The sequence below is a fragment of the Gossypium arboreum genome, chromosome 7, assembly GCF_025698485.1.
Source record: "Gossypium arboreum isolate Shixiya-1 chromosome 7, ASM2569848v2, whole genome shotgun sequence".
In the NCBI taxonomy this organism is placed as follows: Eukaryota; Viridiplantae; Streptophyta; class Magnoliopsida; order Malvales; family Malvaceae; genus Gossypium; species Gossypium arboreum.
This window is the reverse complement of record NC_069076.1, coordinates 103,557,912-103,575,812: the sequence shown is the minus strand read 5'-3', so window position 1 is coordinate 103,575,812 and position 17,901 is coordinate 103,557,912. Positions and strand designations below refer to the sequence as shown.

Genomic DNA, 17,901 nt, shown 5'->3' with positions numbered 1-17,901 from the left:
GGTTTTAAATGTTATAGTTTAGTGTTTTGTGTTTAGGGGGTTTAGTGTTTTAGGGGTTATAGATTAGTGTTTATGTTTTTTGGGGTTTAGGATTTTAGGGGTTAAATGACTTTTAGCGGCGTTTTACCAAAAACGCAGCTAATGCTCTGGTTTTTAGTGGCGTTTTACACAAAGCGCCGCTAATTCTTTGGTTTTTAGTAGCGTTTTACCAAAAGCGCCACTAATGCTCTGGCTTTTAGCGGCGTTTTTGGTAAAACGCCACTATTGCTATGTTTTTTGGCGGCGTTTTCTGTAAAACGCCGCTATTTCTATAATTTTTAGCGGAAAACGCCGTTATTGCTCTGTTTTTAGCGGCGTTTTACCAAAAACGCCGTTATTGCTCTGCGTTTTATAATTTTTGCGGCGTTTTTTGATAAAACGCCGCTAAAAGTGCCGCTAAAGCCTTATTTTCTTGTAGTGTGTGTAAAGTGGAGATAGATACATACAACATCCATCAAGGTGATTGTTATGTTACGTGATGTAAAAGACAAATCGCTCTTATAAAATATTTGTGCCCTTTATAATATAAACATACACCTGGGAGTTGTATAATAAAAACTTAAATTTAAATAATCAAAAGACTGAAAATCTTAACATTTGCCAATAATATTAAATATTCGTTAACATATTGCATAACATTTTAATGATAGATAAAAACGTTCTATACTTGTATATATACAATATAATATAATATTCAATAATTTAATTGTATGTATATTAAAAATGTTAAGAAACAAATACAAATATAATAAAGTACGTAAATTCACATATGGACTTACAACTCAATCATTCAAAATATAAATCAATAAACATTCAAAATAAATTCTAAATAAGTAAAAATATAAAAGAAAATTCAAGGATATATTTGTTAAATTTATGAAATAACAATGTGTAATTATATACATTGTCAATAAATTAGATGATGACAAATATCCAAAATAAAGTTACCAAAAATTAATAATCTTTTGAATAAAAATATACAAAAATAATAAAAATAATTTTTATTTCTCGATTTTCTATTTTTATCAATTTAATATATTATTTATATTTTCGATTAAATTTACATGGTTAAAGTGTTCAACAAATTAAATTTCCATTTAACCAATTAAATCGAAAGTTAAAGATCCATAGCCACATATGGTTAAGCTAAGCAAAAGAATGATCAGCATTTGTTATTGGAAGGGAGCATTAAGGTTGGGAGAAGAAGGAAGGTTAAAATTAACAAGTATGGAGTATAATGATAATATATATTATATTAAAAATAAAATTATTTAAATTTTAGAAACGATATTATTAAGAGAAATAATCATAAATTTTGAAATAATTAATATATATAATTGTAAATAAGATTTGAAAAATATCTTATTTTTTAAATAATGTTAACATCTGTAAAAGTATTATAGATGCTTTTGTATTGAGAGTTACTAAAAAATTAGGCAAATTAATCCATATACATCAGATTCAATAGCAAATTGGTCCTTTCATTTTTACTATTAAAAATTAATTTTTGTACGTCAAACTAAGGCATACATGACACGACATGCGTAATTGTTTGGTTATTCTATCAATAACACTAGTATTTAATTGTAAAAATATGTGAATTTTTTAATAAAATAACTAATTTATTTTTTAATTTAACGGATATAAATTAATTTATTTATTTTTTAATAAAAGATGAAAAATGCAATCTCAATATTAACAGAGAAGCTATATGGTAGTTTTAACTGCTAACATCTTTTTCATATGCTTAATTTGCATTAGTTATCCGTCTGCAGAATCCTTGCATTTGTTTAATTTGCATTAGTCATGAAGCTGCAGGATGAAGGACCAGCAGGCTGTGCCACTGCCACTGGCAGTGCCACCACCAAAGTCATCACTTTATCTTAATTGTAGGGCTTAGAGTCTTTTGCAGCTTTGTTACTGTTTCAATTGCAGCTGCTTCTTTTTTTTTTCTAATTAAATTCCATTGAATCCAATCTCTAAGTTCTAAAAAAGCTCCAGATCCTAATGCTAAGAATGGCAATGGCAAAAAACAAAAATACCCTAAATGCCATGGACTTTAATGGATTAAAACGCCATTGAAATTGAAACTAAACTCCCATATATATTTTTTTGAACACAAAAGTTCAAAACACATGTAAATTAAACAATATTAGTAGCAGATCTACGCTTTGTTACTTCATCACTATCTCCTTGTACCAAGTATAGAATCCATCCTCTGCAACTTCAACTGCTCCTTAAACTTGTTGATAAAATCATCGGCTTTGGCATCTACTTCATCGTCCTCCTCCGTAGCTTTACCTTTCCCTTCCCTCATAGTCGCAGGCCGTCGAGCTTCCAATATGTCATCTTCCTCGAAATGCGAAAACGGTGACTTCACACTCGCTGATTTCTTCATCTTCTTCGGAAGCTTCGTTGGTACCTCCCCAGATGCCGGTTCGGCGTCGGATTTGGTCCTCGTAACTTGATTGTTACGCTTCAACTCACTGTATATTTCATCAAAGCCTCGCTCTTCACGTTGGGTTTGTTCTACCTCTTCACGTTGGGTTTGTTCTACTTGTTCGGGTTCTTTTATTTCTTCTTCCTCGGGAGTGTAATGGGAGCTAATCTCATGGGGTTTTTGCTCCGGGGAGAAGTAGCCATAGAGGTTTATAGATTTAAGCCTTTGCAAAACAGAAGGAGATCTATCGAGGTGGGTTGGGACTGGTTCAGGTGTGGTTTCAGTTTCACTGGTTTGTTGTTGAAAAGAGATATGGAAATCAGCGCCGGAATCTGGGATTTCGGCGGTGGTGGTGGTGGAAGTAAAAGGTTGTTGGGATCTGTAAGAGTACAAGTTGATGGATTTGAGCCTTTGTAAAACAGATGGGGATGGAAGGAGTCTAGGGTCGTTTGTTTCATCTCCTTCGTGGAGTGATGGGCCATCGCCGACACCGCCAGAAGCGGCGGCGCCAGAATTGTTGGAAGAGAAGGTGGAAGTGAAAAAGATAGTACCAATAGTAATGTTAAGAAAGACAAAGAAAACAGTAGGGGTAAACCAGCTGAAAATGGAAGCCCAAAGGGAAGAAGAAGGTACAGTCGACATTGATTCTTCCAACATCACTGGCTGTCTTGTTTCTTGCTAAGATTTTTTTAAAGCAAATTTAAAGAGAAAATTGTACCTAAAAAGCCGCACAAGGAAAGGCTAAGAAAATTAAAAAAAAAAATAGAAAAATAGAAAATAGGGTGGAGCCTGAACTCGAAGTGGAAGGTTACGTTGAGGCCGACGGCCTATTAATTGAAATTATAACAAAAAAAATAATTTAAAAAATTGTAAATTTTAATGTTTAGAGTGGTTTATTTCGCCTATAGTGTTTAGGTTTCTAACATTTTAATTTTATCCCGTAATTTCATATTACTGGCCATCTCATAATATAAGGTATAATTTAATTATAGTTTATCCTTTTAAGAATTTTATATTAGGAGCGCAATCTTAAATTTTGAATTAATTTATTTTAATGTTATTTTAATCAATTTAAGATTTTTTATTAAAAACTAATTAATATATATTTATTAATAATAAACTATTATAATCATTATATTTTATTTATTAATATATTAATTATGGTTATAACGATAATTATGGTTGGTGTTTGTAATCACTTTTCATGGATTATTATAATTATGATTTATAAATTTATTTCAACACAAATATTTACTTACTAATATAAATTGTAATAAAAAGTAAGAATTGTAATAATTTATCGTAATTTTATGGAAATTGAGATTAAAAATATTAAAAGAATTAAACTTGTTTAAAAAAATTATATAGCAAGGACAATTGAGTAAAATGTTCTTTTAGATAATCTAATATTCTGTCAACTAAACAACTGAATCTTGCATTTCGGCTAAGTGAGCCAAATAACTTAATGCCACATTCCATCAGTAATATTATATTCTCGTAATCTTATTAAGAAACTTAATCTAAGATTCGACGAACCAAATACTTCTTTAATGTTTATATTTTAAAAGGAGTGGAATTATTGTTTTTAATTAAGATACTAACTAAAATGTTAAATTTTTAAACATGACAACTCTTATGGCAATATGTTTGTACTTCATGTTAATCTTATTGAATTTTTAAAACTTTATTTTTTGAATATTTTAATAATTTAAATTATTTGTTGATGATATATATAAGTCAAATAATGTTATGTCAATATGAAGGGCATGTAAATTTTTGCGTAAGTTGTCACGTCATCACTAAAAAATTAATGTTTTGGTATTTTTGTTTAAAAAAAAAAGCAATTTCACTCATTTTTAAAGGTTATAAATGTCAAAATTTAGCTAAAAAATAAAATAATAGCTAAATTGAGAAAAGATGTAAACATTGATGATTAAATTTGTTATTATGCCTAAAATATATAATAGTGATGAATCAAAATAAAGATTAAGGAAAACTACACCACAAATCACCCAACTATTGCTCATTTCATTTTTTGGTTACGTAACTATCAAATTTTTTAATTTGGTTACCCAACAAATTGAGATTGTTTCTTTTACTTCATTTTCGTTAAGTGCAGTTAAATCTCTGATGGGAGGGTGATATGGCAGTTAAAAAGTTAGTATAATAATAAATTTAGGTTTTAACTTTTAGATATTATATTGATGTAGTCATAATTTTAAAAAATTAACTTACAAAATTTACAAATAATTTCAATTTAATCCTCAAGATTAGACAGAAATGGAAGCCAGGGCAGCAGCGAAACTGTAACAATCATGAGAGAAATAATGGGACATACAGTGGAACTTGTTTAGTACTGTGTTTCAGTTCATGTTCAACTTCCCTGTCAAGGGTGTTTTCTTTCATAATATGCTAATGAAGCAATTCTTAGAATTTGGTGGGTCTGAAACACATGCACACAAACGAATCGTCACGAGGATCATCATCAGCTTCCGGCAACACCTTGAACTGGTCTTCATTGGCAAAGGCGATCCGAGCATTTTTGCAGGCACGTCTTTCCTTCACATACGACCTTGAACTGCCAAGTCTTTGGTGCACATGACTTCAGTTTCCTAAAACACCCATCAAAACAAGACAACGATGAAGACACAGAGAAACAGAACACAAATTAGTTCTAAGAAACACACACACACACACACACACACACACACACACACACACACACACATATATATAATTACGTTGAAGTTGTGAAATTGGAGCTGGAGGTTTCAGCCAATTTGATTACTGGTTTCGTTGCTGCCACAGTTTCCGTTACTCTCTAATTTTGAGTATCAAATTTAGACCATTCGTATAATTTGAGGGTTAAATTTATTATTATATCGATTTATTATTATACGGATAGAAATAAATTTTGTATAAAAATATAAATTAAAATTAAAATGAATTATGAGTAATTTTAAAATTTTATTAAAAAATAAAAACCTTAAAAATATATATTTTTCAAAAGTAGTAATTTCAGGATTTCTTTCCAGTGGTTTTAGAAAAATACCTGGAATGTTGACAGTTACTCATATAATCTTTATATAATGAATTTACTATATTTTAATTTTATTAAAATATATATTTCCTATATTATAGTATAATCGAATAATAAAAAGCTGATGCATTTTAAGTAAATTTTAATAAATAGAGAAAATAGTCAATGATAAAGTTAACCTTCTAAAATGAATTTTGTTTATTTAAATTCTTTTATAATATATAAAATTTTAAATTAACAATGATAAAATTATACTTTAACATCTTAAAAATAATAAAATTTAATTTATTTTTTAAAATTATAAAATATACTATTAAAATGATGAAATTATATTTTATTATTATAAAAATATATAATTTAATTCCATTACTCCCAACAAAAATTTTAGACTTCACCTTGAAAATAGTGTTAAAAGAACTTTAATTTAGTATAATTAGTTTTTATTGAAAAGTGAAATACAATTTTTGTTATTGGAGGATCTTAGAAAAGAAATTATAAAATCTAGGCACGTGTTGGTGTCGTGGGAAGTGAACTGAGAGAAGAGAAAGGGACAAAAGCAAGTGTGAGGTTCGTAATTGTAGCTGCTGCCTCTTCCATCATGTTGACACAGATCGCATTTATAGCTAGCTCACCTTTAAAACGGCGCCGTAAATTACAGTCGCTTGAATTAAATCACTTCTTCATTGTTCTCTACTAATTTCTAGGTTAAATTGCGAGAGATGATTTTAATTTATGAATTTATTTTAAATCACCTTCTATTTTTCATCTTTCAAATTTTCCTTATATTTACCAATGCTTAAAAGTTGGAATAAGTTCAAGGGAAAATTTTAAATCTTAAGAATTTTGAGATTTCATGTTCGAGTATTATTTTATCTAAATACGTGGATTCTTTACTAGATTTATCTTAGTTATAGTTAATTAGCTGTTGAATTATTGATATAATTAAGAAAAATTTTGAAAATGATTTTGAATAAAAATTTTGAATAACATATAGTTAAGAAGGGAATGGGCATAAGTACAATCATCTCGACAGCCTTAAATGTTAATGTCAAATTATCTTAAATCAAATCCGTTTGAAAACATTGTGAAAGAAGAAAACTTGACTCATAGTTTTAAGTGTTAAAGATCATATTATCTTAAGTTAAATATATTTCAAAATACTGTAAAAAATAAAAATAAAGACTTGACATGTGTCAATATCATACTATCTTAAATCAAATATGTAATAGTTAAATACAAAATTATTAAAGAGAATCCTAAAATACAAATTCTCCTACAACTAAGAGAAAATGATAAACGTGGGCATAGAAATATTAGCTTAAAAATATTTTGGGAAAATACAATTTTGTGACAAAAACCATATTGATCAGTGAACTTTTATTTTTACCGGATAAAATCTATTTATATAACTATATTTACTTAACTATATATAAAAATAAGGTTAAAAGGAACTTCCTCCTGTTGACACATGGGTACTCACTAGACCTATCTAAGGGTCGAGTACTTTACCTACTCAACAAGTCTGACTTGATTTGGGTCGAGTTTAAATAAAAAAATTTTATTTCAAGTTAGTTTGATTCAACTTAAAGAATAAAAAAATATTTTTAAATTAAAATTTAATTATAAAAATATATAAAATAACAACTAAAAAATATTTTTTTAATTTTTAAGTAGTAAAATGGAGTTTTTTGGACGGCATGACCTCAAAATGGGCCTGGGCTTGAAAATATTCTATAACCAGGCCTCAGTTGACCCAAGGGCACCTTTAGTACTCACCGTCCTTTTATTATACTTTAATTTCTAACATAATTCGGTCTTATATTTTCATAATGTTATTAGTTAAATCCAAATAGTTAATAGAGTTAAATTTCTAATTAAAATGTTACGTAGTTATATATAATTTAAATGTCTTAAGGGTTTTAAGGATAGACATATCTTTTGGGTTTGCCTTATTTTTTTTTGACATTATAAGACAATGGTCAAATTTTAATTTTGAACCTTACACCATGCTAAAACTTGGACTAAATCCATATACTTTAATTTTGACATAATTTAGTCCTACTTTTATAATGTCATTAATTACTCTAAATAGTTAATATTGTTAACTATTTCAATTATAAATGCTGTAGCCATTTTTTAAGAGTATCATTCCAACAAAAAAAATATTATTCTATCATGATGAGTCTGAATGTTTTTTCTTAAGAAAAGAAAATCATATAAGCATTTTTAATATAATTTTGTATTACGCCACTATGAAGTTTTTTTTAATTTTAAAATATCATACCATTGAATTTAACTGAAAAAATTAACAAGTGGTAACAACTTAACCTAAATTTTTAATTTTGAAAAGTAGAGGAACTAAATTCTGAAAAATAAAATAAAGAGACTAAATTTCAAATCCATAAAGCATATAAGGACTTAAATCATATTTTAACCGTCAATTTTTACTCCATAATTTGATACAAACAAATAATTAACCCATTTCAAAATATCACACAAATGAATTTAATAAAAAATTTTAATAGTGACAACAATTGGACTTAAATTTTAAATCTAAGAAAAGAAAATTTAAATATTTAAAATAAAAATAAGATTAAAATATATTTTAACCTTTAAATATTTACTCCATAAAAAAACAAATAATCCATCCAAAAGCAAAGCTGAGAATCATACTGGTATATATCAAAGCAGGGACCTTCCTTGGTTGACATGGACTAACCTTTCCTTTTCTTTTATTTTTGTTCGCATTATATACAAAAATGATAAATTTCCAATTTTAGTCCCTATGCTATACTCAAATTTAAAGTTATATAACAATGATCAATTTTTAATTTTGGTCGCTACGCAACACTCGAATTTAAGATTAATTTTTATATTTCAATTTTTTGACTTGATTTGGTACCTCAATTTTACAATGCCATAGATTATCTAAAATATTTTATTTTGATTAAAATGCTTATATAACTTTTAAGAGTTATTAAAAATATTAAAATGTTTGTTAAATTCAAGTCCATTTCAATATCCTTTTTGTTGTATGACTACTAAGTGAGTAGTTTTTAATTTCAAAATGTCACACCAGCCAATCTAACAGAAAAATAATAAAGAAATCAAATTCCTAAAAATAAAAATATAAATACTAAATGTTAAATATAAAAATAATTAATATTTAAATATTTAATCTACAATTTAACCTAAAATATAATTAATAAATGACCTAACGCGAAACGTAATAAAATTCATACTAATTTAAGTATAAAACACAAATAATATATTTTATCTACAGTGAGGCCTTCATTTTGTGACACACCTATTTGTTTTCTTTACATTGTCAACAAATAATTAAATTTTGATTCCATCCTTTTATATTTTTAGATTATATAAATAACTAAGTTTAAATTCAGTCTCTATATTATGCTTAGATTTGAAATTTAATCTTTCTACTGTAATATTATTATACGCATTATTACTTCTTCTTCTTTTTTACATTTTTAAACAATGGTTAAATTTCGATTCTGTTCTTTTTCTAAATAAAATGGTTAAATTTCAATTTCGATCACTATACTATACTCAGATTTAAGATTTAATCTTTATGCTTTAAAAATTAATATAATTTGGTACCTCAACATTTATAATATTATTAGTTAGCCTAAATAATTTATTTTGATTAAAATACTAAAATAAATCTTAAGAATTGTTAATACCGTTAAAATTATTGGTTAAATTTATGTCCATTACAATGCCATTTTATAGCCACAAGGTTACAATCAAGAATTTAATAGAAAAATTTTAACAATGTTAACAATTAGACTTAAATTTATAAATTTAATAAATAAAAGATAAAAATCTTGAATATAAAAATACGTTAACTAAGACAAAACTACAAAATTTGAAGCATATTATAATTTTAAATTTTAATTCTATAATTTAATCCAAAATAATTAACTAAAAGCGTCATACTAATTTATTTAAAATAATATTATTTACTTTTTCAAGTATAATTAAATAAGTTTTATTTTTCATCACTATAAACTATCACAAAATTATTGTCTCGTAATTTAATCTTTAATATATGGATGCTCGAAAGCGAAACATTTAAAACTATTATCATCACAACCGACAGTATCAATGTCGTGAAAAGACAACAAAAAGCAGTTAATCAAACAATATTTTTAGCTATATAGTTCTTTTTTAGGTGTCTTTATTTGGTGGGTGCAAATCAGCCAATATTCTACAATTTCTTTAAAGAATCTAGGGCTAAAAAAAATCGTAATTGATATGGATAATAATGTAGATTCAAGTAATTTCAGTAGAACAATATTATTTAATTGTGTTACGAGTTATTATAGAGTAATTGGGTAGTCGATAATTTGCTATCAATGATGTCCTCAAGGCCTCTGGATAGGTATATCTACATGCAATTGCCGGATGAAATTCTTCAACTGCTATCGAATTATTACTCTGGAATAACTTGGCCTCGTCTAACCTAATTATGATTTTTATCTTCCTCCTTGTACCCAAAAAAGGTGACATTTAAATTTTAATATTTTAAGCATAAACCTTAAACATTAAAAGAGTTGATAGACGCACAAAATTCCAAAAGGTTCAAATTAATTTATTATTATTATTTACAATTGATGAACCAAATCGCTGTCAACATAAAATATCCTTTCTTTGATTGCTCTTTTATATTCTCTTTTTTTTTTTCCTTTCGATATTATTATTATTATTATTATTATTATTATTATTATTATTATTATTATTATTATCTTTTCGTTAATAAAGATGAGATCTAACCACACCACGACCAACGTTTTCTTCAACTTTCGGCCGTCGAGAAACGATGCGTTCGAATCTTCCACTCATGGGAGGTTTGTCACATTTTTGCTAATGGTGGATTGCTTTCTCCATGTGCATGAACCTATGATGTAGGCCTTGGGAAAACTCCCCTTCAACAACTTGAAGGAACGTCAAGCTCTAGCAATTATAATAAGACACAAAATCATACTGATTTTCATTCAAATAAAGTTCATACTAGTAAGGGTCTTTTTCACCAATTACTGCTCCCATTTTCATCTACCCACCTACTTACGTGCACGATTTTACCAGCCTAAGAGTTTCGTTGTATAAGAATTTAGTTGGATCTAAATTATTTACTATATTTACTATATAAAAAAATCTTGAAAATTATTTTTTCAATTAGAGTTTAATTTTAAACAAAAGATTTCATTTACGAAATCATAAAAATTTTAAAAATCTTAACTTTATTAAACAGTAAAGGATAATTTTCTAAATAGTAAATGTTGATCTCTATTCTAATTTGACATTATTTGGTTCATTTTAATAGTACAATGACTAAATTGACCCATTTAATAGTAGATGGATTAATTTGATAAAATCCTATGATAGAGGGACCTTCTATATACATTCACTAACTCAAAATTGAAGCCTCCATGGTGAAATATAGAGTGCCTATATACCTATTCAAATTTCATGTTTTTTGAAGTTAGCAAGAGTTCTATAATTTAAGCATTGAGGACTGGATTGTTCTTAACCTCACCAAACCTTGGTATTTTTCGAGCTCTATATAAAACTAGAATATTTTCTTTGTTATTGCTTGTTGGTTTTTATGGAAGAGAAGAAATGCTTATATTTTTTACTCCCGACTGTGTGGACATAAAGAAGTGATTTCATTTTCCAGTCAATTGAATCAGATTCAAGGATTCACAAATGTCCGGAAAAGGTGGACGTAGCATGGCCTCCTCCATTGGTGGGGAAATGGAAAGTAAATGTAGACGGTGGCCAGAACTTGGAATATAAAATACGTTTGGAGGTGTGGCCGCCCAAGGCCCAAAGGTGAAAAGAGTTGAAAATATTATTTTTCAATTGTTAAGGGGCCCAAAAAAATAATTTTTTTAATTTTTAAAGGCCAAAAAAAAACTTTTACCAACTTTTAAGGGATTTAAAAAAAAATTCTCCAACTTTTAAGGGACCTAAAACTCCATTTTATCATTTTTCCTAGGGCCTCAAAAATGTTGAAAATAGACTTGGGTATGGTGGGTGATATGATTCAAAGTGCATCTAGCTCGTGGTCCTCGGGATTTGCAAGGAATATCGGGCTGTGCAATGCTTATGAGGCGGAACTTTGAGGTATTCTTGATGGTCTTGAGCAAACTTGGGATGGTTTGGAAGCTCTGCATCATATTAAGGGTATTCTGATGATACATCAATCGGATTCATTTATCATTTATGTCATCCCAAACCTGTTGCATTGAGATTGGGATATTGATATTAGGCATGTGCATCGAGAATGCAATAGAATGGTTGATTGCTTAACAAAGACTACAAAAGGAATGGTTATTGGCTTTTACTCTTGGTCCCAACCTCTTAATTTTATTTTGAATGTGTTGCGTAAAGATGTTACTGGTTTATCTTTTCTTAGATTGATTGTTATGTAATAACTTATATTCTCATTCATAATAATAATAATAAAATTTAATTTTTGGATTTGAAACTCAAGCATAGGATGGCAATGATCAAACTTTTGAGCACGAGAGCGACAGTTGATTACCAACGGTTATGTGACAGTTTATATGATGCTATTTGGTGTACTAATATACGGCAATTGTAGTTAATATGTTTTACAAAAAAAAAGTCTTATAATTTACTATACAAAATAAAAATATTTAGTCAAAGTAATTAAAGACTACAATTTTTATTAAAATAAAGATAAAAATAAAATAAAATCCTTTTATGTTTTAACAAAATAAATTACTACAAAATTTACCATTGTCACTATTTGTAACTAAAAACTTTAATGGAAAATAGGTAAGGCTCACATTCCGAATTTTTTTTTTAATACAATACTTAGAAATATTCATAGTTCCTTCTCAACCCTTAAATAAGGGGATAATGCCCTTCAAAACACTCGAACCCAAGTCCTACTACACTGACAACAATATCGATGACTCACCGACCTAAGATTCAATTGGCATGACTTCCATTTTATATTAAAAAAAACTGTCATTTTAAGTCTCACCTATTTTTTTTGAAAGTATAGTTGTCAATTAATGTGTTTACCACTCTTGCAAAGAATCTCAAGTGTATGTGTCATTTGAAATTAATTACTTTAAATAACTTTCACCGGTTATAATATTAATTCTGTGTTATTTTTCCAATAAAAACTGTTTCATAGTTATCAGCATTTTGATGATCTTTAATTTGGTTTATTGTATAGTATTGTAAAGAGAACTGTTAAGAGATTTTCATTTGAAAATAAGCGAATTTATTGATGTTAAAAGCAACTCTAGAGGTGAGATCTTGATGCCACAAGAGCATTTGGAATTATTTGATTCATAGTTTTTTTTTTTTAATTTTATATTTTGTTTTAGAGAAAAAGAAGGGTGCTTATGTTTACTATTATAAGTGAGGCTTTGGTGTTGTTAATAGGTTAAGTTTCAAAATCCTACCATATCATCTATAGCTTTGCAACTTAGCTACCTAGCTATCTCGGATTGATTATCTTATTTCGTGCTTTTGAATTTTATGTTTCTTTTAATACTTTTGACATTAATGAAAACTTTCGATTTATCGTTTTTCTCTTTCATTTTTAAGTGATAGCTTTCATTTTTTTATTTTATAAGAGTTTTTTTTTTTCTCAAAATATAACAACATATTACCATCATAAAATAAAGTAGTAAAAATAAAAGTTATCTAACTATGCTGAATTTAATTACTCAACTATAAAAAGTGATGACATTGATCTGCCTGTGGAGTTTGGGCATTATAATAGTGAAACACTATGTTGAGTATGAATTTGCATGTTCAATCTTAGCCTGCTGATATATGCTGATCACCAACTTGCATGCTTTGCATTGCCGTATACGGTGTCGGCTAAGCCGTATCTCGCCCTGGCCGCCGATCTAAAACTTGTTCACAAAGATGACAGTAGATACCAATATCTTCTTGGTCCGTTTTTTACTCATGTACATAAATTATCCACCATATTTGCATACATGCTCAGCAACAGCTGTGACTGTCATTTGGTTGATATTAAACAAATCCACAAGCACTTTGCCTAATGAAAAACAACAAGGCTCCATTCAACTTTGAATAAGAAACTCTATGTTGAATTATTTGGTTAAGTGGATATATGATCAGCAGAGCTAATAAGAGAATTGGCCAAATTTTGTCATCAGTCCCTGTATTTAAATGAAGTTTTAGATTTAGACCCGTGCTTAAATAGATTTGTGATCAGCAATCTTAAAGTTTTGGTAGATTTGAATTAAGAAAATTGGGGTAAAAGTAATAGAAGCTCTTGTAATAGGAATAGGATTGTTTTTTGCCCCCTCTACTAAAAAATAGGCAAATTATTCTCTGTATGTTAGATTAAAGAGCAAATTGATCTTTTTGTAAAAATTTCATCCATTTATATTGTTAAAAATTGGTCCTTATACGTTAATGTGAGGTACACGTGGCATGCCACATATAGTTGTTTAGTTATTTTTATCAGTTACACCAGTTTTTAACGGTACAAGTGGATGGAATTTTTAAAAGAAATGATCAATTTGCTCATATGTTTAATAATGGGGAAAAATACAATACTCTTAGTATAGGGATTCCATGGTACCGAAAATTGGTCAAATTATATCATCAGTCCCTATACTTTAATAAGTTTGAGATTTAGTCCTTTTACTTAAACAAGGTAAAAACTTTTTTTTTTTTCAATTTAAAAGTCCTAGTCTAATAGTTGACCTTTAGCATTTTCCATCACATTTTACTATCAAGACACTCATGCAATCATACCAAATTCAAACGCAAATCATTAAAGCTCTATAAGCATATCTGACTATACGCAAATTTTGATAGAAAATATTATCAGTATCAACAATTGTACTAAAATTTTTAATAACAAAAAGGTAAGAGGACTAAATATCAAACTTTGTTAAAGTACAAGGACTGATAGGACATTTTGACCAAGAAAATTCCAACATTGAATAAGAAAATCAAACTATCTAATCAACTTTGAATGATAAAACCCTATCAACTTGCCAAGTGCACTTACATTTTTTTTTTCTGGGTAAAGAACATAGCTTTATCACGTTCAATTAAACATCACTTATATGATTCTGGGTGGGTTTAGTCGATTCCTCCAGCTGGCTATTGTCTTAACCCAGTTCCGTGCCAAATGCCAACATGTTTAGTGTTGGCTATTCTGAGTGGGTTTAGTGGAATTTCACTAAACATCCTCAAACTATTCCTTAGTTTTTATTTTGTTACTTGTACTTCAAAACATTTTAATTGAGTCTTTAAAGTATCAATATTGTATCAATGATGTCTTTTTGTCAATCTAACTATCAATTTAGGCATTAAAAGGCAATTTGAATCTAACGTGGAATATTTGATAACACGTAGATCAAATTATAAACTCATATATTCTTATCGCATTGACAACATGGATCTGACAAGTTAAGAATAAAAGTAGTATTTTCTTTTAACACTTTGAATTCAATTTGTCCATACAAAAGGGACAAACATGTTTGTAATTTGATTAATGAATTTTAAATATGCACTACGATAGCTTTGAGTCAACATTTAACGTCTAAGTTAATGACTTAGCCGATGGAAGTATTCAATTGATATGATATACTAATATTTTGAGGGTTCAATCAGAAAATTTTAAATTTAGGGTCAAATGAGACTTTGAATCATAATTTGAGAATACTTTATGCAATTAACCATTATATAATTTTTAATATATTAATAATTGTGATACATGTGTGAGTGGGGCAAATTGGTTAACTTAAATTCATCAAAGTAGTTGTTTCTCAAGTTTAGAAGATCAATCAACTTGTGACGAGTTTTTTTTGCTAGGATCCAATAGGCAAAGATAAATGGAAGGAGTTAATAAGTTTGCAAGAGCCTAAGTTGTGAAAAAGGCAACCCAAACTCATATCAATTAAAGATTAAGTCCATTTGAATTTTATGTGGATTGCTTGAAGATTTAGTTGTTTTATTTTTGGGCTACTTTATCAATTGACCAATTAAGAAGTTTATTTTTTTTAAACCCAAGTTAATTTGTTTTCTTTTAAATTTGGTCCATGCACAACTCCCACAAAGCTAACAAAATTCACTTAGGGTGGGTTTGGATGGGTGATGGGATGTGGTGCAGTGCTTTTAGCTTACTTTTTGTTTCACGCTACAATACCTAATCTCACTGCAGTAGTTGTTTTTACACTAATCGTAAGTAAACGCACCGCCCATCTAAACCCACCCTTAATCTTTTATTTCCTCTTAGAAAGAAAGAGTTACCTTTTATAGCTATTTGTTTTTTTTTTTAGCAAACAACATTTTTAAAACTAGTTTTTAGAGACTTGTTTCTTTTTTTTCTCAACTCCCTTCTTATATAAAAAGAGGTAGTCACTCCCGTAAAGAGCACCCAACTTTGATTTGAATAAAAGTAGTTTTTGAGTTCTTACTTACAAGAAATCTTTTCTTGTTTCTTTTAGAAAAGTTTTCAACTCAAATTTCTTCAAGATTGTTAGTGGGAGTTCTTGAAGGGTCGATTAAAGTCATTAGTCGAGTTTATTGAAGTTTGTTCTTCAAGGGGTTCAATTCGATATCTTTCTTCCCGTCTTATCATCATCAGTTTTATCATCCTTCCATCCCTTTATTATTATTATTTTTGAATTGTTACTAACTTATTTATCTTTTAATTTCATATTTGACACCATCTTTTTGGAGAACAAGATTCGGCTTTTCTCCTTCAAAAATCCATAAATCTATCTCCTCTTGTTTCAATCTCATTCTTCTAAATTTGTTTTATTTTATTCTTTCTAATCGTTTGTTTGTTTAATTTTTAGATTCGGACTCTAAACATTTTCAGCAACTTGAAATCAATCCATCAATTGCCATCTATCAAATTGGTATTATATAAATAACACATACTAATTCTTTTGGGTAAAAGTACCATGAATTCCCCTATATTAGGAGTCAAATTACATTTTGCTTTCTTTACTAAAAATAATGCAAATTAGTCCCTATACATTGGATGACAGAGTAATGGAATTTTCTGTTAAAAATTTCAACCATTTTTATTGTTAAAAATGCGTTGCTAATGTAATAACTAATCAGTTACATGTGGCATGCCTTATGTACCTTATGCTAACATACAAGGGCAAGTTTTTTATAGTAAAAATGACTAGTTTGCTATTTGATCTAACATATAGGGACTAAATTATCCATTTTTTGAGTAGAGAGGAAATAAGAAAAAATACAATCTAACTCCTAATACAAGAGCCTCCACAATACTTTTACCAATTCTTTTATATCCACTTGCCAAATCTACTTGTGCATTAAATTTGTTTCAGATCAAATTAAAAAATTATTGTTAATTGATTGTAATTATTTATAAGTTAAAGTTAACTAATTTGATGTCACTCATCAATCAACTCCCAACTCAATTAGAAAAATATTGAAAATTCATCTTTTATAAAATAATAAACATTGCTATAAGAGTATTTCTATCATTTTATATTTTATGTAAAATCCAAAAAATGCAGATGATGGGATTTGAGCAAAAACACTATAATATTCAATATTTCAACTTTATCATTTTAATTAAAACCTCATTTTTTTATTATATTAATTTTCTTATAAATATATTTGTTAGACATTTTTTTCAAATATTAATTAGTTGGCTTCCTCAATCAAATTACCCAAACTTCAATTGTTATATCATCAACAAATTAAAATTACATATTCAAGTTTTAATTTTAAATTTTTATAATTCAAATAAACATAACCATCCAACAAATATTTAAATTTCAAATATAAAACTTGAAGCATACAGTACATACTAAAATTCCAATTGCTTACCATGTGGATGTCAAAACTTTTTTTCAAAATTATTAAAAATAATTATAATTAAAAATAATTGTTTAAGTGATAGGTATTTTTAGTAGTAGTATTTATTATTGGAGAAAAAAGGAAAAAAATCTTAATATCCTAATAAATAGTTTTTCAAGAGTAAAAGAACATAATAATTTTAGTGATAGGTATTTATTATTAGAGAGACAAAAAATCTTATTGGATAGTTTATTTTAAAATAAACAACATATTTAACCTCATTTTATAAATATGTTATAATTAAATTTTAACTGATTAAAATTTATTATATCTTATATATTTCTTCTCTATTTTCAATAATTTTAGAATGTAAATTAGTGCCTTTGAATCAAGGGTGAAGCAGAATAAATATTTAGGGGCGGATAAAATTTTAATTTTTATAGTTTATATCTTTATAATTTGTAAAGGATTAAATCAAATTTTTATAATTTTAGGAGGTCAAAGTGCAATTTTACCTTTACTAATTTAAAATTTTTAA

At 27.7% G+C, this 17,901-nt stretch overlaps 1 protein-coding gene across 1 annotated transcript; it reads right to left on the bottom strand.

Annotated features, from left to right (window-relative positions):
- Positions 1-2,097: 2,097 nt before the first annotated feature.
- LOC108481781 (pathogen-associated molecular patterns-induced protein A70-like) lies at positions 2,098-3,297 on the bottom strand. The gene has a single exon (XM_017784865.2). The coding sequence runs from the start codon at positions 3,134-3,136 to the stop codon at positions 2,225-2,227; it is 912 nt and encodes a 303-aa protein (XP_017640354.1). The 5' UTR covers positions 3,137-3,297; the 3' UTR covers positions 2,098-2,224.
- Positions 3,298-17,901: the final 14,604 nt, after the last annotated feature.

What these genes read in the sequence shown, in the direction of transcription:
- LOC108481781 (XM_017784865.2), bottom strand. Translation starts at nt 3,136, where the DNA reads ATGTTGGAAGAATCAATGTCGACTGTACCTTCTTCTTCCCTTTGGGCT.